The sequence below is a fragment of the Cornus florida genome, unplaced genomic scaffold, assembly GCF_030987335.1.
Source record: "Cornus florida cultivar Cherokee Brave unplaced genomic scaffold, ASM3098733v1 CherokeeBrave_3.0.0_Hap2_Chr04, whole genome shotgun sequence".
In the NCBI taxonomy this organism is placed as follows: domain Eukaryota; kingdom Viridiplantae; phylum Streptophyta; class Magnoliopsida; order Cornales; family Cornaceae; genus Cornus; species Cornus florida.
Window position 1 is genome coordinate 99915389 of NW_026775574.1, and position 23600 is coordinate 99938988.

Below are 23600 nucleotides of genomic sequence, written 5' to 3' on the forward strand. Positions count from 1 at the left end.
TTGCAAGTTTGGTAAAGAAGATTACTTCGTTAGTGGTAAGGTCGCGGTGAACAAAACCTAGATGCTTTGGATTTTCACCACCATTGTTGCATTTGAGAGCATGAACCGTAGGAATCATCCTTGTTATTTTTGTATTTATATTATTTAAAATTAAAATTTACGGACATTTCGAATTTAAGTTACATAATTTTTCTTAGCCGGTGTCGCCTTCACACTAGGAAAGCATTCCTGTTTTCACGATTCCATTTTCAGTTTATGTAACTTAATTTTACCCTTTTTACACCCTCCGATTTACTCCAGTTCGGTTGTCTACATGTAAGTCTAGAATGACATAACAGAACAAAACTTTGACTGGCATGAATTATGCCCTATGTCAATTACAAGCCACACATCCGACTGCAAAACCGATGAGCTCGATGAAGAGAGAGAATTGCTAATGGAGCAACGAGTGAATAATCGATTAGTCTCAGGCTCTCGGCTGGTGCAATATAATGGTACGCCTCTAACTTTCTGATGGGTTCATATATACATTCATATACAAGTAATTGTTCTCATGTAGCACTCAACAAATTCATGTGATTTACTCTACTGATCGCCGATCTCATCCACTCGGAGAAGCGAGGAGGGTCGCTCGTCGTCGAGGATGATGATCGGATTCTCATGGATGTATATAACTGGTTGTTTGAGGATGATAGATCAATTTGAGTATATGCCCTTTTCATGTTCAGATTGGAAAAAAAAAAATAAAATAAATGAAGAGATTATGAGATGACCCATTTGAAAATTGTGGGCAATCAATCTTGTGGGTTTGGGTTTGAGAGAGTGGAAGATGAAGAGGACTTGTTGTGAGAGCTCTTCAAGCTGTCAAATTGATGTTCATCTTTACTAGTGTAGGATATTGCTGAGTACGTTAAATGGTCAATTAAGCTTAAGCTTGTTGATTGAATTGGTTGATTTGTTGTATTTCTAATCTTCTTGAGAGCCATATTAGTTGTTCTTTATAATTTGGACAATCAATCTATTTTTGAATGTCAAACAGTACTAATGAAATTAAATGATCATTTGAGTTCATCATACTCGAACCCCTATTTGAAGATTGACATAATCCACATGGAGGGTAATATTAGTGGAAAAGCGAAATTAACTCGGGTAGAGTCGCTTAGAAAGGGGATATGATAGCATGTTATTTGACTGAGGCTATGCCCTTAGAGCGGAATTAAAACATATGATTCATGTAGCCAACCTAAGTAATTGGGAAAAAAGGCTTGGTGGTGGTTGTTGAATTTGAAACTTACTCTCATAGGGACTTCAACTCTCAACCTTCAATTTTTATTTCGAGAAAATCATTATTCCTTTATTAATTATCCTATCAACCATATATAGGCAATCAGAGATGCTGAGTCTCCTATTACAAATTGTTCAATAGACATGGTGGAAGTATTTTTATTACTTATTGAAGTGTCGAATTATTGGATGCAATGATCAAAGCCCTAGAACCTTGGGGATTTCCTTTTTTCTCTTTTAGCCTTTCTCTTGTTGTTCCTCACTTTCTTCTCACCACTTTTCTTGTTTTCTTCACTTCCTTTTCCTTCTTCATGGGTTCCTTTTTCTCCTGCATTTGGTTGATCGCATTCTGTCCTTTTCCTTTTAAGGAATTCTGTTAATCCTCCTAGTGCAATGTCTGCTTCATCATTTTTCATGAGTTCTTCTGCAACCTGTGCCGGGGTGACCTCCACCTCAGTCACGAGCTTTTCAATTTCGGAAAACATGTAGTGGTTGGTTATACCAAGGTAGTTAGAAGCAAGAATCTTGAACCCACAAAAAGTGCAGTAGGACATGTTGATGTGCATGTCCATGCGACCTGGTCTAAGCAATGCAGGGTCAAGCCTGTCTTTGTGATTGGTAGTAAACACAATAATCCTCTCGTCGCCACAGCTTGACCATAGCCCATCAATAAAATTAAGCAGCCCGGATAGTGTCAACTGTCAGCGAGGAAAAAAACGACAATTAATAGGTGAGAAAGTTGGAGATTACCACATAGCTAGTAGCTTGGAAAGGGAGGTTGAGAGTTCGAGTCCCTCTAGAGGCAATATTGTGAGTTTGTGTGCGTTTGCTTGAACTTCCGGGAAAAAAAAAAAAAGGGTTAGCTAGGAAATTGAATCAGCCAGCAAGAAGACCTAGCTAGGTTTGTGGAAAGGTCTCCTAAAAATTGCTATTAACTAAGCCAGCCGTCTTTGAGACAGGGCTATGCTTTGGAACAGTAGGGGCATATAGCAAGTTCAGGGACCAGAGGTGTTTCCTTTTAAAGTTTTTCTTCATCAATTACTACTTAGTCACCGAGGCATGTTGTCTAGTTGTATTCCTGAGCGGAAGGTGGAGGGTTTGAGTCTCCTTAAGAATAATATTGTACGAATTATTTTCTGGAAAAGATTTGAAAAAGAAAAAAGAAAAACTACTTCTTAGTCTAATGGTGACTCAAGCTATTGTCATACCTGACTTTCACTTTGGTTGTAACCTCCATCTTGTCGGTTCTGCAAGTCAACACTGCAATCAATATCCTCAATCACAAGGATCGATCTATTCGTAGTAGAGTGCAATAGGCTTTTAAGCTGTGCATTGCTTTGAAGACTTGTGAGCTCCAAGTCATAAATGTCGAATTTCAGATAGTTCGCCATGGCAGCAACCAGACTCGACTTACCTGTGCCAGGGGGTCCGTACAACAAATACCCGCGTTTCCATGCCTTCCCAACTCTCCTGTAGAACTTTCTTCTGCTCACAAATCTGTCCAAGTCATCAATTAATTCCTTCTTCAGTGTTGGATCCATTGCCAATGTGTCAAATGTGGATGGATGGTCAAGATTAACTGATCCTGCCCCACAGTAGTTTCCAAGGGAGCAGAGTTTCACTACCTTGGTTTCTTCTCTTATGGCTTTTGACCTCTCTAGTACATATGGCAAGTAAGAGCGCAATACCTTCACTTTGTGCTTCTTATCGAAACTGAGTTCGAATGATCGATGCTCAACCTTTTCAATAGAAAAGCTGCTTTCATAGTTGAAGCTTGTCCTTTGAGACTCGGTACAAATCATTTCCCAAACAAATGGGATTCCTTCATATGTATCAACGATCTTTTCCCCTCTGTTGATGGTGACCGAGAGTTCTTCCTCTTGTGGTGCCTTGGATACCTTGAGCCGCTGAACTGAAGGACTAATCCTTGTGCGCAAGTAGATTTGTGAAGCCTCGAAGACTTGATTGAGGGAGAGCCCATCATATTCATCAATGATGAGAGTCATTTGAGACGAAAGGTTCCCCATTAGCCCTCCGAGTTTAGACAAGAGCTTCTCTCGGAGTTGTTGAGGTATAAGCTGGTTGGTCATGTTCTGGACTTCATTTAACACCGACCTAACCAGCATTGCTGATGCAGCAAAAGTGGTGTACGTCGACAGAACTGCTGTTGTTGAAGGCATGCTTGATACAGAAAACATGCTCATAACTATTTGGTGGACACAAAAGACTAGAAGAGAAATAGGTGGTACAAGTGTTGTTTGTTATTGCTTTTGCTTGCTTGGTTTGTGACAATTATGGGTAAAGGCCGTTTTATAGAACATTGGCTAGAAAGAGCTTCCATTGGAAGTTCTTTGAAAATTAGTAGCAACTATAAAGCACACCACACAAGAAGAAATTGTAGAATTCAACTATGTTTCCACAAAGCAACTTGCTTTGGAAGCAGAGCATGACAAGGACAAGCATGTTGAAGAACAACCTTCTCCAGCAATTCTCATATACTGCAATACTTTTCAACGAAAAGGACATGAAGGTGACTCGTTCTTAAAAATTGTATCGTAAGCTTAGATTTATAATTAAAAGTACATTACTTATCATATGTCACACCTGAGAAAAAAGTTGAACAATGCAATTGATAAGTTGATTTTGCATATGTCAGTATGTATATTCTAAGAAACACACAACTAACGATGTCGACAGATTTCTTCTATTAAAAACATTCATAGGAAAAGGTCAGGCAACAAAGTACAGAGTGAAGGGACAAGCTTATGACACGGTATGAAAAACAGGCTTCTTGTTTGGTAATAAAACCATAAACTTTGGCCTCAGATTGAACATTTTGTAAGATGGAGCGGAGTAGGTATTCCTAATCTACGATGTGCGTGCTCATCACGTGTCGGCGCATGCACATCATGAACATACCAGTTTAGTGCGGTGCATTGGGCGCTTGTAGACCAATGAGGTGTATATTTTCGCAAGTGCTTGTAAAGTATTTTACGGACCAAGATCCTCTGTTGTACAACATGGCATGGCCACTATATTTTTCACAAGTGTTTGTAAAGTATTTCACGGACTAGGATCCTCTGTTGTATAACAAGGCATGACCTGCATGGGTGTTGTAATCACAACTCGTATTTTTCCCCTTTTGTGATGACACAAAACATCTTTATTAGATGCATGCAAAAACGTAACTAACCAAACTTTGATATATTCATTTACAAAAATAGACAAAAATAAATTTGCGTCTATCTATAAAAAATAAGTTGAAAGGATCAAATATTAACTATAAAAGAAAAGAAGAGTAACATGGTATTAAGCTTTTCATTATTTTGCTCTTTCCAAGTTTTACATTTGACTATTTGAGGCTTCTAGTAGCTTTGACTTTACCAACAATAAAAATTTTGAAACTTTCAATAACTTTGCTTTTTAAAAACAAATAAAGTAATTATGGTACACTATTTTATATCACAATATCACATAATAAATATAATATTATGATACTATATTACTAGTGGGCTTAAGAAACTAAAATATTTATTATATTGGGTTTAAACTAAGTAAAGGCCCAATGAGACTTCTAGGGTCTGAAAGGGCCATGTTTGGGCTTAGGCACCTTAAGTCCTCCGGCATCATCTATTTATAAAACCTTACAAGGCATGTTCCTCTGGCCCATAGCCAGCTCCACCCCTGGTAAACGACAACTGTATATGACCAGTAATGGATTATGAGACATTTTAAGAGGCTCGATATCACTATGTTTCGAAAAAAAAATAATAATAATAAAAATAAAAATAAAAAATAAAGCGGAGAATGTGAACTGTGAAGCAACGTGGGAGACTTTCAACCCATACAGTGTTGATGCCTTGAAGCATGATCAAGTGAAATTTTCTAGACTATTTTTTATTGACACTGACATTCCATCTAAGAGTTGTGTTCTTAAGTTCAGCATAATAGATTCATTTAACAGTTGAACTTGCACAGTGACATTATTCGTGACAGTGCGTCGCATATTCTTATGAAATTCACTTTCGTCAGATACCCGTATTAAGGTTTAACAATCAAAACTACAAAGTTGAGATCTACTTCGTTTTATGACTGAGTTCATCTAAATTTTGGGCTAATACCAACAAATGTTTGGACAAGCATTGACACATTGTTACAACTTACAACCTACCACATTGGAGATGAGTGATGACTTCCAATTAAGCAATAGGAAGATCTGTGCTGTAATGAGTGTGTGTGTGTGTATATATACATATATATATTCATTGAGAGAGAGAGAGAGAGATTTTATTTTCCTACTTGTCTTGTAGGTACACCAAAGATGGACGGATGAACAAATTTAACAACAAAGAATTTGGATGATAGAGAAAGTGAAACAAATAGCATTTTCTTTTTTAAAAACTAATCCAACTTTGTTTATCTCGAATAGGTTGACATGGAATCTGAGTTTGATTTTGTTTTACTTCATTTGGTATTCTCTAAATTTGGATTTGTCATGAATTAATTTTATATTGTGTGCATAAAAGCACTACAAAAGTTGTTTGTTTAACAAGAAATTAATTTAAGAGAACAACAAAAATATATGCAGGCCAAATCCGGCCAAAGCAATCCTTTGCCGTCTGAGTTAGCCACTTAGTTTACCATATTCATTGAATTTTAATAAGTTAATGTGTTCTTCGTCACCCACCGGATATCGGTAATTTTTTTACCATAGGTTATTCAATGATTCACTTTATGTCCGATGTTATAATATTGATCATCTACTGTAATAACACTGTGTCATACATAAGAAGATAATTGTGATCATTTACACGTGTAAATGGATCACAATTGTTCTTCGTTGCATAACACCGTATAGAGAGGAATCCAATTTCAAATGTTGAGCATAAAAATTTGAAAATTGAGGTCCCTTTAATATAAAGTGACCGTTGTGATGACATTTTTTTTTAGTTAATGTAATTTAATTAAGGTTGTTCCTTAATTTCTAATAGTATATTTAAAATGGGTAATGCTTTAAATTAACCTATATAGTAATTTTTATGCAAATCAAATTTTTATTATTAAGATTGACTCCATTTTAAATATTACTTTCATGTTATAGGTTTGGGAACTTAAATTAGTGTCTTGAATTTGAAATTGGATGAAATTTGGTTTAAAATCGCTACTAAATCTTCTTTCCCAGTTTAAAACAGGTGATTTGATGCTGCCAAACATAGCATCATATTATAAGAAATTCAAGTTGTCGTTGAGTGCACAAACTCTAGCTAATATTATGATAAATTGATTCTCTTATATAAAAATAAATTTACTCGATTAGATGAGTTATCATTTAATTTAATAGATTTTAAAATATCCTACAATTTTCATTATAGAATTTGTGAGATTACTGCACAAATATAATAACTCTTAGATTGCTAACGAGTAACGACTATGCTTAACCCAACTTATTTAAAATTGCATATAAATTGAAATGGTTGGGACAAAAAAAAAAAAAAAAAAATGAGGAAAGGAAATATTATATAAACAAAATGCCAACTAAAAATAAAAGAAATGAGATGTAGTTCCTTAAATCCTTGATTCAAGGGATTTTCTTTCTCTTATCATACTATTCTTCTATGGTCATTCCGTTTCTCCATACTTCGTTTTTTAGGCAAAAAGATTATTACTATCACTTTATTTCTTCTAAAAGGAATTTTAACTTAAAATATGAATTTACATTCGTTTTAAAAGAGATTTATTTTTTAAAAATTAAATTAGATCACTAACATTTTTTTAATTGATTTTTAGTGCAGTCAATACTCAATAGCATGTAATTCACTTTTAAAAATTGAAACAGTAGATCATATTACTTTAGATTTCAAACTAATTTTTTCGATCTCCAATTTCAAAGTATAGCCCACAACTAATTTCAGTAGCTATTAGTATGAGATAAAAACAAAAATAATCCCCAATTAATTTTGAGAATAATCTCCAATTAATTTTTAAGAACGAAATAAATGCAATAAAAATATCTGTAATAGTTATTATAGTTTGATCATAAATAAATAAATACTACCCCCTTCCTCTCTCTCTCTCTCTCTCACACACACACACACACACACACACACAATGCAATGTTTTCTTGTTTTAAAACCAAATTGCAGTGTAATTTCTTACCATTTGGACTAAACGCGACCGAGTCAAAGTAGTTAGACCCACCTCCCACCTCCATTAAAAAGCCTTGGCCTTCCTCTGTCTGAAGCTTCTCTCACAAGTCCACTTATACTTACAGTGAGACCTCTCTCCATTCCCACCGGCCAAACTCACCGGAAAATGACGGTATACCGGAATTCGTCTCCCGGCTTCCTCGCCGGAAAGCAAGTGTTTCCGGTCGATTACGCAGCCGAGGTCTCGCAACGGCTCGTCGACGCTTCCCACGCCGACGACCTCAACTCGGCCCTCGAGTACGTCGCCGACCCCTTCGTCGACGTCAACTTCATCGGAACAGTGTGCTTGAAGACGAAAAGGACAGATGTTGTCTTGCACGATGAGTCGGCCAACGAAGTTCGTTTCGAATTCGAAGAGTTCAAGACGGAGGTCACTGCTCTGTTCCTCGCAGCTCATGCCGGAAATCTGACACTCGTCAGAAAATTACTGGTCAGCTTATTTTTGTGAAAACAAAGTTATTTTTATTATTTTTTTATTTCTTCGATTTTTTCTTTTCATTTTTTTCCGTTATTGGAATGTCTCGAGAATTGTTAATAATTTTATATAAATAATACTTATAATGAGAGGAAATTCATAGCTTTTCTCAGTGATTGTGTTTGAAATTTCAAGGGTCTATCTTCTAGTTTTCGAAATTTCTGTGAGTTCTAGATTATTGTATTCGTATATCACAGGTGTGATTCACTAGAAAGGAAAATGATTTTAGATTTGGAGTCACTATATAAGAAAACATTTCGCACACACATACACACACTGAGAGAGAGACTTTTTGGTTGTTGTCATGTGTTTGATTGTCTTCAGAGAACTTTTGCTTAATACAGATTTGAAATTTGAAATCAACCTTGGGGTTATTGCACGAAGGTCATATTGATTTTTGACTGTTTTCTCATTAGTGAGTAATAATTACACGATTTGAAATTAGTTAATTAGTCATTGCAGCTAATAATAACAACAACAACTCGTTCCGAATTCGGACCATGCCCGTAGTCACAAGGGGCCTGTGGGGCCAGCAGCTCTGGTGGGACCCATAGGCCCCTTGTGACAGTGAGTGTGGGTTTGGTCCGAATTTGGATGGCATATCATTTCTGTAGTAGTAATAATAATAATAATAATAGTTAGTCATTGTATTTATTATTGTTTTCTTGAGTGAAGATTATATAGAATTGTGTAATTTCTTACAAGAATGAACACTGTTGATGTTGTTGAATTTTAGGCTTCAATTATTTCACTGGATTTTTTTGATAAAAATTCTAATTTTTCCTCAATTTATGTATATATCTTTTGGAGTGCCTGAATATGCTTTGGAACTGGCACAAAAATGACTGATGAGCTGTGTCTGTACGTGCATAATGCCTCCCTCTCTATCCTTGTGACCCTCTGAATTAATTCAGAACCTGACAGATATCCTGAGAAATTATGGATATCAGTAGATATTATTCACTGATAGTAAATGTTCTCACTCTGCATTGATTGCTTCACTTGACAAGCAGTGTATGAACTGGAAATTCTCATACAAAATTTCAGGCTCCGAAAGCGGTAGAGAATTTGTTATATATAAATGTTCACTGAAACAGTATAATCCTGATGTCATGTTCATATTAGTGGTTGTTTGGCTATTTTATGATGACAGAGTGTTGGAGCCAATGTGAATCAGAAGCTGTTCCGGGGCTATGCTACGACAGCGGCAGTGAGGGAGGGCCATATTGAGATATTGGAGATGCTTTTGAATGGTGGAGCATCTCAGACAGCATGCGAGGAGGCTTTGTTGGAAGCAAGCTATGTGGGGCAGACCAGGCCTGCTGAGCTGCTCATGGGTTCCGACATGATCCGCCCACATGTTGCTGTGCATGCTCTTGTCACGGCATCCTGCAGAGGGTTTGTGGATGTTGTTGAGACACTCATCAAGGTACTTAATATTATTAGTGTAAATCTCTATTTCATCATTGCATGTGGGCTTTCTGTCATAAAACGAGCACGCAAAATGATTGTAGACCCAATACAGTTGAGTTTAATCACTATGAAAATTATGAAAAACATAGGCCAAAGACTGAAAATGGTGAACTAAGATTTGTGTAAGTGACTCAATATAGTAGAGATAAGGCTTACTTTAACTGAGCAACCTTGATGTGATGTATTTAAGTCTAATCGGACTGACAGTGATGATGAAACAAAGGCATATCAAAACTAATTTCCCCTTAAGTTGCTATCAGGCTAGGAGTTTGAGTATCAATTATTTGATTACCTCTATTTATGGTTTTGAAAATGCAAAGTTCTGCACTAACTTCAGCTGTCTCCAAAGCCCAACTTCATTTAATTATTTTCATAACAGCACTTACTTCTCTGCAGGATATTTTATTCTGAGTGTTTCCCGGCTACAGGTAAATACATAACATATTGTAATATAGGTTAATCTACCTACCATACACCAAAATTTTCAGTGGTAAGTTCTGATTTTCGGTGCCAATTATTGTTGCCTAGAAAGATCCAATGATATGTGGCCTCTCAGTAAGATGGCATAATACTTCACTGCTCCTCTTCCATCTATTTGGAGGCTAGCAATCGGCACCATTTGTTTGGTTGCAATTGTGGAAAATAAATATACCATTTACTATTTTGAAAAAATATATGTTGTAACTAGGCACCTTGACTTCTGTACAATGTGGGGGAATATGACATTACCTTTAATAAGCTCTGTTCTCCAAAATTGATGAAGGGTTCAAAATGGACTTGATGAAGATTGCCCTATTGGATGCCAATTCTGTCTGTTACTTCATTAATTGAAATTCTCAGATCGTTAATTGAAATCTCAAATGGCATTTGTGCTTTGTTTGGGGCAGTGTGGAGTCGATGCTAATGCAACTGCGCGGGTGCTGCTTAGGTCTTCCAAGCCGTCTCTGCATGCCAATGTTGACTGTAATGCGCTCGTTGCAGCCATCGTTAGCAGGCAGATTTCTGTTGTCAGATTGCTGCTACAGGTAAACACCGTGTGCAAGATTACCAAAACTACCCAAGATGTACAGGTGTATATATATCTGATGCTTAACAAATCCAAAGACTTGGACAATACTGATTACATGCTGGGCCAGAACAGTGCCCGGTTTGATCAGATAACTGTGAGGCCGCCAGTTTGAGTACAGCTCTTATAATTCTGCTGTTAGCATCTCACAAACACCTAATTTTATGGGCCTTCCATATGACTTATGTACCAATGATGTGAGCCTGATGGAAAGATTTCTGCTTGGTTGTTAAGTTGTTTAAACAAGCATTTTTTGTTTTTATCTAAATCACAACACTATAATCTAATATCACATTTGCCTTTTGATAATGTAAAGAAGGCTGGTGTTAGAACAGACGCAAAAGTGAGACTGGGAGCCTGGTCATGGGACACAGCTACTGGAGAAGAATTTAGGGTGGGTGCAGGGCTAGCTGAGCCTTATAGTGTCACCTGGTGTGTAGTGGAGTATTTTGAAGACAGTGGTGCTATCTTGTGCATGCTCTTACGCCACCTCTCCCCTAACATCCCTCATTTTGGGAGGACCATCATCCATCATGCCATCCTATGTAACAACGCTAAAGCAGTCAATGTGCTTGTGAATTGTGGTGCTAATGTAGAGTTCCCTGTTGAAACAGATGATAAAACAGAGTTCCGCCCTATTCATTTAGCTGCACGGCTTGGGTTTGCTGAGGTTCTCCAACAATTTATCAATGCTGGTTGTAATCTCAACTCAAAAACAAATTCTGGCGATACTGCGTTGATGATATGTGCAAGAAATAAGTGTGAGGAGTGTCTTCAACTTCTGGCATTGGCAGGTGCTGATTTTGGTTTGGTTAATTTGGCTGGTCAGTGTGCCAAGTCAATTGCTGAATCCATGTGGTTGGCTCTTGGCTTCCAACAAGCAGTTCTAGATGTAATCCGAACTGGGGTACCTTTTGCCATTCCAAAGTTGAATGGGCTTCCATTATCTCACTCTCTCTAGGTGGGAGGGACTTGAAAGAATGAATTTGGGTGAAAAGTCCAAACAATTTTGGGATCTCCTTTCAAGCCCAACATCTCTTTTTTTAATAGGAAATAATCTGTAGAGGCTAATAAAAAATAATATATTTTTACAAGAGGTCTCGAATTTAAGACTTGATTGTAATCATTGTAGTACATTTTTTTTTTCTTTTCAATATAATTTGAAAAAGATTTTTTTTATTTTATTCACTTTTTCATGTAAGAGTTGTGTGAAATATTACAATTTTACTAGCTCAATTGCTATTGTGATAAATATTACAGTTGGTTTTTAACATCCCATTAAATGTGATGGATGGAATCAGAGAATTTCTCACAATGTATTCAATGCATTGGAGCACATTGCAATAATACTAAATAATTACTTTCTATTATCAAATATTTTTCCCTCTCTATTCTGATTTCTTTGCAAGTTTGGTAAAGAAGATTACTTCGTTAGTGGTAAGGTCGCGGTGAACAAAACCTAGATGCTTTGGATTTTCACCACCATTGTTGCATTTGAGAGCATGAACCGTAGGAATCATCCTTGTTATTTTTGTATTTATATTATTTAAAATTAAAATTTACGGACATTTCGAATTTAAGTTACATAATTTTTCTTAGCCGGTGTCGCCTTCACACTAGGAAAGCATTCCTGTTTTCACGATTCCATTTTCAGTTTATGTAACTTAATTTTACCCTTTTTACACCCTCCGATTTACTCCAGTTCGGTTGTCTACATGTAAGTCTAGAATGACATAACAGAACAAAACTTTGACTGGCATGAATTATGCCCTATGTCAATTACAAGCCACACATCCGACTGCAAAACCGATGAGCTCGATGAAGAGAGAGAATTGCTAATGGAGCAACGAGTGAATAATCGATTAGTCTCAGGCTCTCGGCTGGTGCAATATAATGGTACGCCTCTAACTTTCTGATGGGTTCATATATACATTCATATACAAGTAATTGTTCTCATGTAGCACTCAACAAATTCATGTGATTTACTCTACTGATCGCCGATCTCATCCACTCGGAGAAGCGAGGAGGGTCGCTCGTCGTCGAGGATGATGATCGGATTCTCATGGATGTATATAACTGGTTGTTTGAGGATGATAGATCAATTTGAGTATATGCCCTTTTCATGTTCAGATTGGAAAAAAAAAAATAAAATAAATGAAGAGATTATGAGATGACCCATTTGAAAATTGTGGGCAATCAATCTTGTGGGTTTGGGTTTGAGAGAGTGGAAGATGAAGAGGACTTGTTGTGAGAGCTCTTCAAGCTGTCAAATTGATGTTCATCTTTACTAGTGTAGGATATTGCTGAGTACGTTAAATGGTCAATTAAGCTTAAGCTTGTTGATTGAATTGGTTGATTTGTTGTATTTCTAATCTTCTTGAGAGCCATATTAGTTGTTCTTTATAATTTGGACAATCAATCTATTTTTGAATGTCAAACAGTACTAATGAAATTAAATGATCATTTGAGTTCATCATACTCGAACCCCTATTTGAAGATTGACATAATCCACATGGAGGGTAATATTAGTGGAAAAGCGAAATTAACTCGGGTAGAGTCGCTTAGAAAGGGGATATGATAGCATGTTATTTGACTGAGGCTATGCCCTTAGAGCGGAATTAAAACATATGATTCATGTAGCCAACCTAAGTAATTGGGAAAAAAGGCTTGGTGGTGGTTGTTGAATTTGAAACTTACTCTCATAGGGACTTCAACTCTCAACCTTCAATTTTTATTTCGAGAAAATCATTATTCCTTTATTAATTATCCTATCAACCATATATAGGCAATCAGAGATGCTGAGTCTCCTATTACAAATTGTTCAATAGACATGGTGGAAGTATTTTTATTACTTATTGAAGTGTCGAATTATTGGATGCAATGATCAAAGCCCTAGAACCTTGGGGATTTCCTTTTTCCTCTTTTAGCCTTTCTCTTGTTGTTCCTCACTTTCTTCTCACCACTTTTCTTGTTTTCTTCACTTCCTTTTCCTTCTTCATGGGTTCCTTTTTCTCCCGCATTTGGTTGATCGCATTCTGTCCTTTTCCTTTTAAGGAATTCTGTTAATCCTCCTAGTGCAATGTCTGCTTCATCATTTTTCATGAGTTCTTCTGCAACCTGTGCCGGGGTGACCTCCACCTCAGTCACGAGCTTTTCAATTTCAGAAAACATGTAGTGGTTGGTTATACCAAGGTAGTTAGAAGCAAGAATCTTGAACCCACAAAAAGTGCAGTAGGACATGTTGATGTGCATGTCCATGCGACCTGGTCTAAGCAATGCAGGGTCAAGCCTGTCTTTGTGATTGGTAGTAAACACAATAATCCTCTCGTCGCCACAGCTTGACCATAGCCCATCAATAAAATTAAGCAGCCCGGATAGTGTCAACTGTCAGCGAGGAAAAAAACGACAATTAATAGGTGAGAAAGTTAGCTAGGAGATTACCACATAGCTAGTAGCTTGGAAGGGGAGGTTGAGAGTTCGAGTCCCTCTAGAGGCAATATTGTGAGTTTGTGTGCGTTTGCTTGAACTTCCGGGAAAAAAAAAAGAAGGGTTAGCTAGGAAATTGAATCAGCCAGCAAGAAGACCTAGCTAGGTTTGTGGAAAGGTCTCCTAAAAAATGCTATTAACTAAGCCAGCCGTCTTTGAGACAGGGCTATACTTTGGAACAGTAGGGGCATATAGCAAGTTCAGGGACCAGAGGTGTTTCCTTTTAAAGTTTTTCTTCATCAATTACTACTTAGTCACCGAGGCATGTTGTCTAGTTGTATTCCTGAGCGGAAGGTGGAGGGTTTGAGTCTCCTTAAGAATAATATTGTACGAATTATTTTCTGGAAAAGATTTGAAAAAGAAAAAAGAAAAACTACTTCTTAGTCTAATGGTGACTCAAGCTATTGTCATACCTGACTTTCACTTTGGTTGTAACCTCCATCTTGTCGGTTCTGCAAGTCAACACTGCAATCAATATCCTCAATCACAAGGATCGATCTATTCGTAGTATAGTGCAATAGGCTTTTAAGCTGTGCATTGCTTTGAAGACTTGTGAGCTCCAAGTCATAAATGTCGAATTTCAGATAGTTCGCCATGGCAGCAACCAGACTCGACTTACCTGTGCCAGGGGGTCCGTACAACAAATACCCGCGTTTCCATGCCTTCCCAACTCTCCTGTAGAACTTTCTTCTGCTCACAAATCTGTCCAAGTCATCAATTAATTCCTTCTTCAGTGTTGGATCCATTGCCAATGTGTCAAATGTGGATGGATGGTCAAGATTAACTGATCCTGCCTCACAGTAGTTTCCAAGGGAGCAGAGTTTCACTACCTTGGTTTCTTCTCTTATGGCTTTTGACCTCTCTAGTACATATGGCAAGTAAGAGCGCAATACCTTCACTTTGTGCTTCTTATCGAAACTGAGTTCGAATGATCGATGCTCAACCTTTTCAGTAGAAAAGCTGCTTTCATAGTTGAAGCTTGTCCTTTGAGACTCGGTACAAATCATTTCCCAAACAAATGGGATTCCTTCATATGTATCAACAATCTTTTCCCCTCTGTTGATGGTGACCGAGAGTTCTTCCTCTTGTGGTGCCTTGGATACCTTGAGCCGCTGAACTGAAGGACTAATCCTTGTGCGCAAGTAGATTTGTGAAGCCTCGAAGACTTGATTGAGGGAGAGCCCATCATATTCATCAATGATGAGAGTCATTTGAGACGAAAGGTTCCCCATTAGCCCTCCGAGTTTAGACAAGAGCTTCTCTCGGAGTTGTTGAGGTATAATCTGGTTGGTCATGTTCTGGACTTCATTTAACACCGACCTAACCAGCATTGCTGATGCAGCAAAAGTGGTGTACGTCGACAGAACTGCTGTTGTTGAAGGCATGCTTGATACAGAAAACATGCTCATAACTATTTGGTGGACACAAAAGACTAGAAGAGAAATAGGTGGTACAAGTGTTGTTTGTTATTGCTTTTGCTTGCTTGGTTTGTGACAATTATGGGTAAAGGCCGTTTTATAGAACATTGGCTAGAAAGAGCTTCCATTGGAAGTTCTTTGAAAATTAGTAGCATCTATAAAGCACACCACACAAGAAGAAATTGTAGAATTCAACTATGTTTCCACAAAGCAACTTGCTTTGGAAGCAGAGCATGACAAGGACAAGCATGTTGAAGAACAACCTTCTCCAGCAATTCTCATATACTGCAATACTTTTCAACGAAAAGGACATGAAGGTGACTCGTTCTTAAAAATTGTATCGTAAGCTTAGATTTATAATTAAAAGTACATTACTTATCATATGTCACACCTGATAAAAAAGTTGAACAATGCAATTGATAAGTTGATTTTGCATATGTCAGTATGTATATTCTAAGAAACACACAACTAACGATGTCGACAGATTTCTTCTATTAAAAACATTCATAGGAAAAGGTCAGGCAACAAAGTACAGAGTGAAGGGACAAGCTTATGACACGGTATGAAAAACAGGCTTCTTGTTTGGTAATAAAACCATAAACTTTGGCCTCAGATTGAACATTTTGTAAGATGGAGCGAAAAAAAAATAATAATAATAAAAATAAAAAATAAAGCGGAGAATGTGAACTGTGAAGCAACGTGGGAGACTTTCAACCCATACAGTGTTGATGCCTTGAAGCATGATCAAGTGAAATTTTCTAGACTATTTTTTATTGACACTGACATTCCATCTAAGAATTGTGTTCTTAAGTTCAGCATAATAGATTCATTTAACAGTTGAACTTGCACAGTGACATTATTCGTGACAGTGCGTCGCATATTCTTATGAAATTCACTTTCATCAGATACCCGTATTAAGGTTTAACAATCAAAACTACAAAGTTGAGATCTACTTCGTTTTATGACTGAGTTCATCTAAATTTTGGGCTAATACCAACAAATGTTTGGACAAGCATTGACACATTGTTACAACTTACAACCTACCACATTGGAGATGAGTGATGACTTCCAATTAAGCAATAGGAAGATCTGTGCTGTAATGAGTGTGTGTGTGTGTATATATACATATATATATTCATTGAGAGAGAGAGAGAGAGATTTTATTTTCCTACTTGTCTTGTAGGTACACCAAAGATGGACGGATGAACAAATTTAACAACAAAGAATTTGGATGATAGAGAAAGTGAAACAAATAGCATTTTCTTTTTTAAAAACTAATCCAACTTTGTTTATCTCGAATAGGTTGACATGGAATCTGAGTTTGATTTTGTTTTACTTCATTTGGTATTCTCTAAATTTGGATTTGTCATGAATTAATTTTATATTGTGTGCATAAAAGCACTACAAAAGTTGTTTGTTTAACAAGAAATTAATTTAAGAGAACAACAAAAATATATGCAGGCCAAATCCGGCCAAAGCAATCCTTTGCCGTCTGAGTTAGCCACTTAGTTTACCATATTCATTGAATTTTAATAAGTTAATGTGTTCTTCGTCACCCACCGGATATCGGTAATTTTTTTACCATAGGTTATTCAATGATTCACTTTATGTCCGATGTTATAATATTGATCATCTACTGTAATAACACTGTGTCATACATAAGAAGATAATTGTGATCATTTACACGTGTAAATGGATCACAATTGTTCTTCGTTGCATAACACCGTATAGAGAGGAATCCAATTTCAAATGTTGAGCATAAAAATTTGAAAATTGAGGTCCCTTTAATATAAAGTGACCGTTGTGATGACATTTTTTTTTAGTTAATGTAATTTAATTAAGGTTGTTCCTTAATTTCTAATAGTATATTTAAAATGGGTAATGCTTTAAATTAACCTATATAGTAATTTTTATGCAAATCAAATTTTTATTATTAAGATTGACTCCATTTTAAATATTACTTTCATGTTATAGGTTTGGGAACTTAAATTAGTGTCTTGAATTTGAAATTGGATGAAATTTGGTTTAAAATCGCTACTAAATCTTCTTTCCCAGTTTAAAACAGGTGATTTGATGCTGCCAAACATAGCATCATATTATAAGAAATTCAAGTTGTCGTTGAGTGCACAAACTCAAGCTAATATTATGATAAATTGATTCTCTTATATAAAAATAAATTTACTCGATTAGATGAGTTATCATTTAATTTAATAGATTTTAAAATATCCTACAATTTTCATTATAGAATTTGTGAGATTACTGCACAAATATAATAACTCTTAGATTGCTAACGAGTAACGACTATGCTTAACCCAACTTATTTAAAATTGCATATAAATTGAAATGGTTGGGACAAAAAAAAAAAAAAAAAAAAATGAGGAAAGGAAATATTATATAAACAAAATGCCAACTAAAAATAAAAGAAATGAGATGTAGTTCCTTAAATCCTTGATTCAAGGGATTTTCTTTCTTTTATCATACTATTCTTCTATGGTCATTCCGTTTCTCCATACTTTGTTTTTTAGGCAAAAAGATTATTACTATCACTTTATTTCTTCTAAAAGGAATTTTAACTTAAAATATGAATTTACATTCGTTTTAAAAGAGATTTATTTTTTAAAAATTAAATTAGATCACTAACATTTTTTTAATTGATTTTTAGTGCAGTCAATACTCAATAGCATGTAATTCACTTTTAAAAATTGAAACAGTAGATCATATTACTTTAGATTTCAAACTAATTTTTTCGATCTCCAATTTCAAAGTATAGCCCACAACTAATTTCAGTAGCTATTAGTATGAGATAAAAACAAAAATAATCCCCAATTAATTTTGAGAATAATCTCCAATTAATTTTTAAGAACGAAATAAATGCAATAAAAATATCTGTAATAGTTATTATAGTTTGATCATAAATAAATAAATACTACCCCCTTCCTCTCTCTCTCTCTCTCTCTCACACACACACACACACACACACAATGCAATGTTTTCTTGTTTTAAAACCAAATTGCAGTGTAATTTCTTACCATTTGGACTAAACGCGACCGAGTCAAAGTAGTTAGACCCACCTCCCACCTCCATTAAAACGCCTTGGCCTTCCTCTGTCTGAAGCTTCTCTCACAAGTCCACTTATACTTACAGTGAGACCTCTCTCCATTCCCACCGGCCAAACTCACCGGAAAATGACGGTATACCGGAATTCGTCTCCCGGCTTCCTCGCCGGAAAGCAAGTGTTTCCGGTCGATTACGCAGCCGAGGTCTCGCAACGGCTCGTCGACGCTTCCCACGCCGACGACCTCAACTCGGCCCTCGAGTACGTCGCCGACCCCTTCGTCGACGTCAACTTCATCGGAACAGTGTGCTTGAAGACGAAAAGGACAGATGTTGTCTTGCACGATGAGTCGGCCAACGAAGTTCGTTTCGAATTCGAAGAGTTCAAGACGGAGGTCACTGCTCTGTTCCTCGCAGCTCATGCCGGAAATCTGACACTCGTCAGAAAATTACTGGTCAGCTTATTTTTGTGAAAACAAAGTTATTTTTATTATTTTTTTATTTCTTCGATTTTTTCTTTTCATTTTTTTCCGTTATTGGAATGTCTCGAGAATTGTTAATAATTTTATATAAATAATACTTATAATGAGAGGAAATTCATAGCTTTTCTCAGTGATTGTGTTTGAAATTTCAAGGGTCTATCTTCTAGTTTTCGAAATTTCTGTGAGTTCTAGATTATTGTATTCGTATATCACAGGTGTGATTCACTAGAAAGGAAAATGATTTTAGATTTGGAGTCACTATATAAGAAAACATTTCGCACACACATACACACACTGAGAGAGAGACTTTTTGGTTGTTGTCATGTGTTTGATTGTCTTCAGAGAACTTTTGCTTAATACAGATTTGAAATTTGAAATCAACCTTGGGGTTATTGCACGAAGGTCATATTGATTTTTGACTGTTTTCTCATTAGTGAGTAATAATTACACGATTTGAAATTAGTTAATTAGTCATTGCAGCTAATAATAACAACAACAACTCGTTCCGAATTCGGACCATGCCCGTAGTCACAAGGGGCCTGTGGGGCCAGCAGCTCTGGTGGGACCCATAGGCCCCTTGTGACAGTGAGTGTGGGTTTGGTCCGAATTTGGATGGCATATCATTTCTGTAGTAGTAATAATAATAATAATAATAGTTAGTCATTGTATTTATTATTGTTTTCTTGAGTGAAGATTATATAGAATTGTGTAATTTCTTACAAGAATGAACACTGTTGATGTTGTTGAATTTTAGGCTTCAATTATTTCACTGGATTTTTTTGATAAAAATTCTAATTTTTCCTCAATTTATGTATATATCTTTTGGAGTGCCTGAATATGCTTTGGAACTGGCACAAAAATGACTGATGAGCTGTGTCTGTACGTGCATAATGCCTCCCTCTCTATCCTTGTGACCCTCTGAATTAATTCAGAACCTGACAGATATCCTGAGAAATTATGGATATCAGTAGATATTATTCACTGATAGTAAATGTTCTCACTCTGCATTGATTGCTTCACTTGACAAGCAGTGTATGAACTGGAAATTCTCATACAAAATTTCAGGCTCCGAAAGCGGTAGAGAATTTGTTATATATAAATGTTCATTGAAACAGTATAATCCTGATGTCATGTTCATATTAGTGGTTGTTTGGCTATTTTATGATGACAGAGTGTTGGAGCCAATGTGAATCAGAAGCTGTTCCGGGGCTATGCTACGACAGCGGCAGTGAGGGAGGGCCATATTGAGATATTGGAGATGCTTTTGAATGGTGGAGCATCTCAGACAGCATGCGAGGAGGCTTTGTTGGAAGCAAGCTATGTGGGGCAGACCAGGCCTGCTGAGCTGCTCATGGGTTCCGACATGATCCGCCCACATGTTGCTGTGCATGCTCTTGTCACGGCATCCTGCAGAGGGTTTGTGGATGTTGTCGAGACACTCATCAAGGTACTTAATATTATTAGTGTAAATCTCTATTTCATCATTGCATGTGGGCTTTCTGTCATAAAACGAGCACGCAAAATGATTGTAGACCCAATACAGTTGAGTTTAATCACTATGAAAATTATGAAAAACATAGGCCAAAGACTGAAAATGGTGAACTAAGATTTGTGTAAGTGACTCAATATAGTAGAGATAAGGCTTACTTTAACTGAGCAACCTTGATGTGATGTATTTAAGTCTAATCGGACTGACAGTGATGATGAAACAAAGGCATATCAAAACTAATTTCCCCTTAAGTTGCTATCAAGCTAGGAGTTTGAGTATTAATTATTTGATTACCTCTATTTATGGTTTTGAAAATGCAAAGTTCTGCACTAACTTCAGCTGTCTCCAAAGCCCAACTTCATTTAATTATTTTCATAACAGCACTTACTTCTCTGCAGGATATTTTATTCTGAGTGTTTCCCGGCTACAGGTAAATACATAACATATTGTAATATAGGTTAATCTACCTACCATACCCCAAAATTTTCAGTGGTAAGTTCGATTTTCGGTGCCAATTATTGTTGTCTAGAAAGATCCAATGATATGTGGCCTCTTAGTAAGATGGCATAATACTTCACCGCTCCTCTTCCATCTATTTGGAGGCTAGCAATCGGCACCATTTGTTTGGTTGCAATTGTGAAAAATAAATATCCCATTTACTATTTTGAAAAAATAAATGTTGTAACTAGGCACCTTGACTTCTGTACAATGTGGGGGAATATAACATTACCTTTAATAAGCTCTGTTCTCCAAAATTGATGAAGGGTTCAAAATGGACTTGATGAAGATTGCCCTATTGGATGCCAATTCTGTCTGTTACTTCATTAATTGAAATTCTCAGATCGTTAATTGAAATCTCAAATGGCATTTGTGCTTTGTTTGGGGCAGTGTGGAGTCGATGCTAATGCAACCGCGCGGGTGCTGCTTAGGTCTTCCAAGCCGTCTCTGCATGCCAATGTTGACTGTAATGCGCTCGTTGCAGCCATCGTTAGCAGGCAGATTTCTGTTGTCAGATTGCTGCTACAGGTAAACACCGTGTGCAAGATTACCAAAACTACCCAAGATGTACAGGTGTATATATATCTGATGCTTAACAAATCCAAAGACTTGGACAATACTGATTACATGCTGGGCCAGAACAGTGCCCGGTTTGATCAGATAACTGTGAGGCCGCCAGTTTGAGTACAGCTCTTATAATTCTGCTGTTAGCATCTCACAAACACCTAATTTTATGGGCCTTCCATATGACTTATGTACCAATGATGTGAGCCTGATGGAAAGATTTCTGCTTGGTTGTTAAGTTGTTTAAACAAGCATTTTTTGTTTTTATCTAAATCACAACACTATAATCTAATATCACATTTGCCTTTTGATAATGTAAAGAAGGCTGGTGTTAGAACAGACGCAAAAGTGAGACTGGGAGCCTGGTCATGGGACACAGCTACTGGAGAGGAATTTAGGGTGGGTGCAGGGCTAGCTGAACCTTATAGTGTCACCTGGTGTGCAGTGGAGTATTTTGAAGACAGTGGTGCTATCTTGTGCATGCTCTTACGCCACCTCTCCCCTAACATCCCTCATTTTGGGAGGACCATCATCCATCATGCCATCCTATGTAACAACGCTAAAGCAGTCAATGTGCTTGTGAATTGTGGTGCTAATGTAGAGTTCCCTGTTGAAACAGATGATAAAACAGAGTTCCGCCCTATTCATTTAGCTGCACGGCTTGGGTTTGCTGAGGTTCTCCAACAATTTATCAATGCTGGTTGTAATCTCAACTCAAAAACAAATTCTGGCGATACTGCGTTGATGATATGTGCAAGAAATAAGTGTGAGGAGTGTCTTCAACTTCTGGCATTGGCAGGTGCTGATTTTGGTTTGGTTAATTTGGCTGGTCAGTGTGCCAAGTCAATTGCTGAATCCATGTGGTTGGCTCTTGGCTTCCAACAAGCAGTTCTAGATGTAATCCGAACTGGGAAGATTCCTCAATCAAGCAATGCTTCAGTATTTTCTCCTATACTGTTCGTCACTCAAGCAAATGACATTGAGGCCTTAAAGAAACTTGTTGAGCAACCTGAAATTGATCTTGATGAACAGGATGGAAATGGATTTTCAGCAGCCATGCTTGCCGCGGCAGGTGGTCTTGTTGAGGCATTCCGGTTGCTTGTATATGCAGGGGCTAATGTAAAGCTGAGTAATAAATACGGTGAGACAGCAATTACTCTATCAGAAGCAAACAAGAAGAGTGATGCTTTTGAAAAGGTAATTCTTGAATATGCACTTGCAAAAGGGAAACATGCTTCCACTGGATTTTATGCTCTACATCGCGCTGCATGGCGTGGTGATCTAGAGTCGGTCCGTATGTTAACTAGTGGGGGTTATGATGTCAATGTCCCTGACAGTGATGGATACACTCCACTCATGTTAGCAGCAAGGGGAAGTCATGGAAGCATGTGTGAACTCCTAATCTCATGTGGGGCTAGGTGCGACATTGAGAATTCAACATGTGAGACTGCACTCTTGCTAGCAAGGAAACATGGTAAGGGAAATGATGCAGAACGCGTGATATTGGATGAGCTTGCTCGGACACTCGTGTTAAGCGGGGGACATGTGAAGAAGCACACAAAGGGAGGTAAAGGAGCCCCCCATATGAAAGCACTCAAGATGGTGGGGAATGCAGGGTTGTTGAGCTGGGGGAAGTCCAGCAATAGAAATGTGATATGTAGGGGGGCCGAGGTGGGCCCCAGCTCAGCATTCCGTTGGAACCGCCGTAAGAAGTTCGACGTTGAAGAACCGGGAGTTTTTCGTGTGGTCACAACGAAGAACAAGGAAGTGCATTTTGTTTGTGAGGGTGGGATCGAAATGGCAGATTTGTGGGTGAGAGGAATTAAGCTTGTGACAAGGGAAGCTATTTTCGGTAAGAAGCAAGGACAAGCTTGAATACTGGATGGTAACTATATTTTGGCTTTTGTACAGAAGTTGGGGAGAGGAGATATCACCTTTTGTTAGGCAGAATGTCTTAAATCTAATCTTCCGAGAAAGAAAAAAAAATGTCTTAAATCTATTGCATTACAAAAAAATGCTCTCTAGTTTGCCAAAACTGTTAATTTGCTGATAATAAGAAGGCCTTTTGCATTTGCATGGTATTTGCTGATACAGAATAACATGAT

General features: G+C 37.2%; 4 protein-coding genes across 7 annotated transcripts; 2 read left to right on the forward strand and 2 right to left on the reverse strand.

The window, feature by feature from the left end:
- The first annotated feature begins 273 nt into the window (after window positions 1-273).
- Window positions 274-11879, forward strand: LOC132304174 (uncharacterized). Of its 2 annotated transcripts, none has more exons than XM_059801734.1 (5): window positions 274-494; window positions 7556-7920; window positions 9119-9394; window positions 10326-10463; window positions 10824-11879. In XM_059801734.1, exons 1-5 carry the CDS (start codon window positions 371-373, stop codon window positions 11463-11465), a joined length of 1545 nt encoding a protein of 514 aa, XP_059657717.1. In that variant the 5' UTR covers window positions 274-370; the 3' UTR covers window positions 11466-11879. The 2 variants fall into 2 exon arrangements, with proteins under 2 accessions (XP_059657717.1, XP_059657715.1); XM_059801732.1 differs by having other exon boundaries at window positions 275-494; window positions 10821-11879.
- On the reverse strand, window positions 1102-3650 carry LOC132304176 (AAA-ATPase At3g50940-like). The gene is made up of 2 exons (XM_059801736.1): window positions 2493-3650; window positions 1102-1982 (listed from the first exon to the last, which is right to left on the reverse strand). Exons 1-2 carry the CDS (start codon window positions 3486-3488, stop codon window positions 1491-1493), a joined length of 1488 nt encoding a protein of 495 aa, XP_059657719.1. The 5' UTR covers window positions 3489-3650; the 3' UTR covers window positions 1102-1490.
- Window positions 11880-12139: 260 nt separating the features above from the next.
- Window positions 12140-23556, forward strand: LOC132304179 (uncharacterized). Of its 3 annotated transcripts, none has more exons than XM_059801741.1 (5): window positions 12140-12400; window positions 18553-18917; window positions 20116-20391; window positions 21322-21459; window positions 21820-23556. In XM_059801741.1, exons 1-5 carry the CDS (start codon window positions 12277-12279, stop codon window positions 23368-23370), a joined length of 2454 nt encoding a protein of 817 aa, XP_059657724.1. In that variant the 5' UTR covers window positions 12140-12276; the 3' UTR covers window positions 23371-23556. The 3 variants fall into 3 exon arrangements, with proteins under 3 accessions (XP_059657724.1, XP_059657723.1, XP_059657725.1); XM_059801740.1 differs by having other exon boundaries at window positions 12141-12400; window positions 21817-23556; XM_059801742.1 differs by lacking the exon at window positions 18553-18917 and having other exon boundaries at window positions 12325-12400; window positions 21817-23556.
- LOC132304180 (AAA-ATPase At3g50940-like) lies at window positions 13008-15530 on the reverse strand. The gene is made up of 2 exons (XM_059801743.1): window positions 14404-15530; window positions 13008-13888 (listed from the first exon to the last, which is right to left on the reverse strand). The coding sequence occupies exons 1-2, from the start codon at window positions 15397-15399 to the stop codon at window positions 13397-13399; spliced, it is 1488 nt and encodes a 495-aa protein (XP_059657726.1). The 5' UTR covers window positions 15400-15530; the 3' UTR covers window positions 13008-13396.
- Window positions 23557-23600: the final 44 nt, after the last annotated feature.

What these genes read in the sequence shown, in the direction of transcription:
- LOC132304174 (XM_059801732.1), top strand. Translation starts at nt 371, where the DNA reads ATGTCAATTACAAGCCACACATCCGACTGCAAAACCGATGAGCTCGAT. An exon ending in TCGGCTGGTGCAATATAATG is followed by an intron (nt 495 to 7,555) that starts GTACGCCTCTAA and finishes TTATACTTACAG; the next exon opens with TGAGACCTCTCTCCATTCCC. An exon ending in CACTCGTCAGAAAATTACTG is followed by an intron (nt 7,921 to 9,118) that starts GTCAGCTTATTT and finishes TTATGATGACAG; the next exon opens with AGTGTTGGAGCCAATGTGAA.
- LOC132304176 (XM_059801736.1), bottom strand. Translation starts at nt 3,488, where the DNA reads ATGAGCATGTTTTCTGTATCAAGCATGCCTTCAACAACAGCAGTTCTG. An exon ending in ACAACCAAAGTGAAAGTCAG is followed by an intron (nt 1,983 to 2,492) that starts GTATGACAATAG and finishes CCTCGCTGACAG; the next exon opens with TTGACACTATCCGGGCTGCT.
- LOC132304179 (XM_059801740.1), top strand. Translation starts at nt 12,277, where the DNA reads ATGTCAATTACAAGCCACACATCCGACTGCAAAACCGATGAGCTCGAT. An exon ending in TCGGCTGGTGCAATATAATG is followed by an intron (nt 12,401 to 18,552) that starts GTACGCCTCTAA and finishes TTATACTTACAG; the next exon opens with TGAGACCTCTCTCCATTCCC. An exon ending in TTGTCAGATTGCTGCTACAG is followed by an intron (nt 21,460 to 21,816) that starts GTAAACACCGTG and finishes GATAATGTAAAG; the next exon opens with AAGGCTGGTGTTAGAACAGA.
- LOC132304180 (XM_059801743.1), bottom strand. Translation starts at nt 15,399, where the DNA reads ATGAGCATGTTTTCTGTATCAAGCATGCCTTCAACAACAGCAGTTCTG. An exon ending in ACAACCAAAGTGAAAGTCAG is followed by an intron (nt 13,889 to 14,403) that starts GTATGACAATAG and finishes CCTCGCTGACAG; the next exon opens with TTGACACTATCCGGGCTGCT.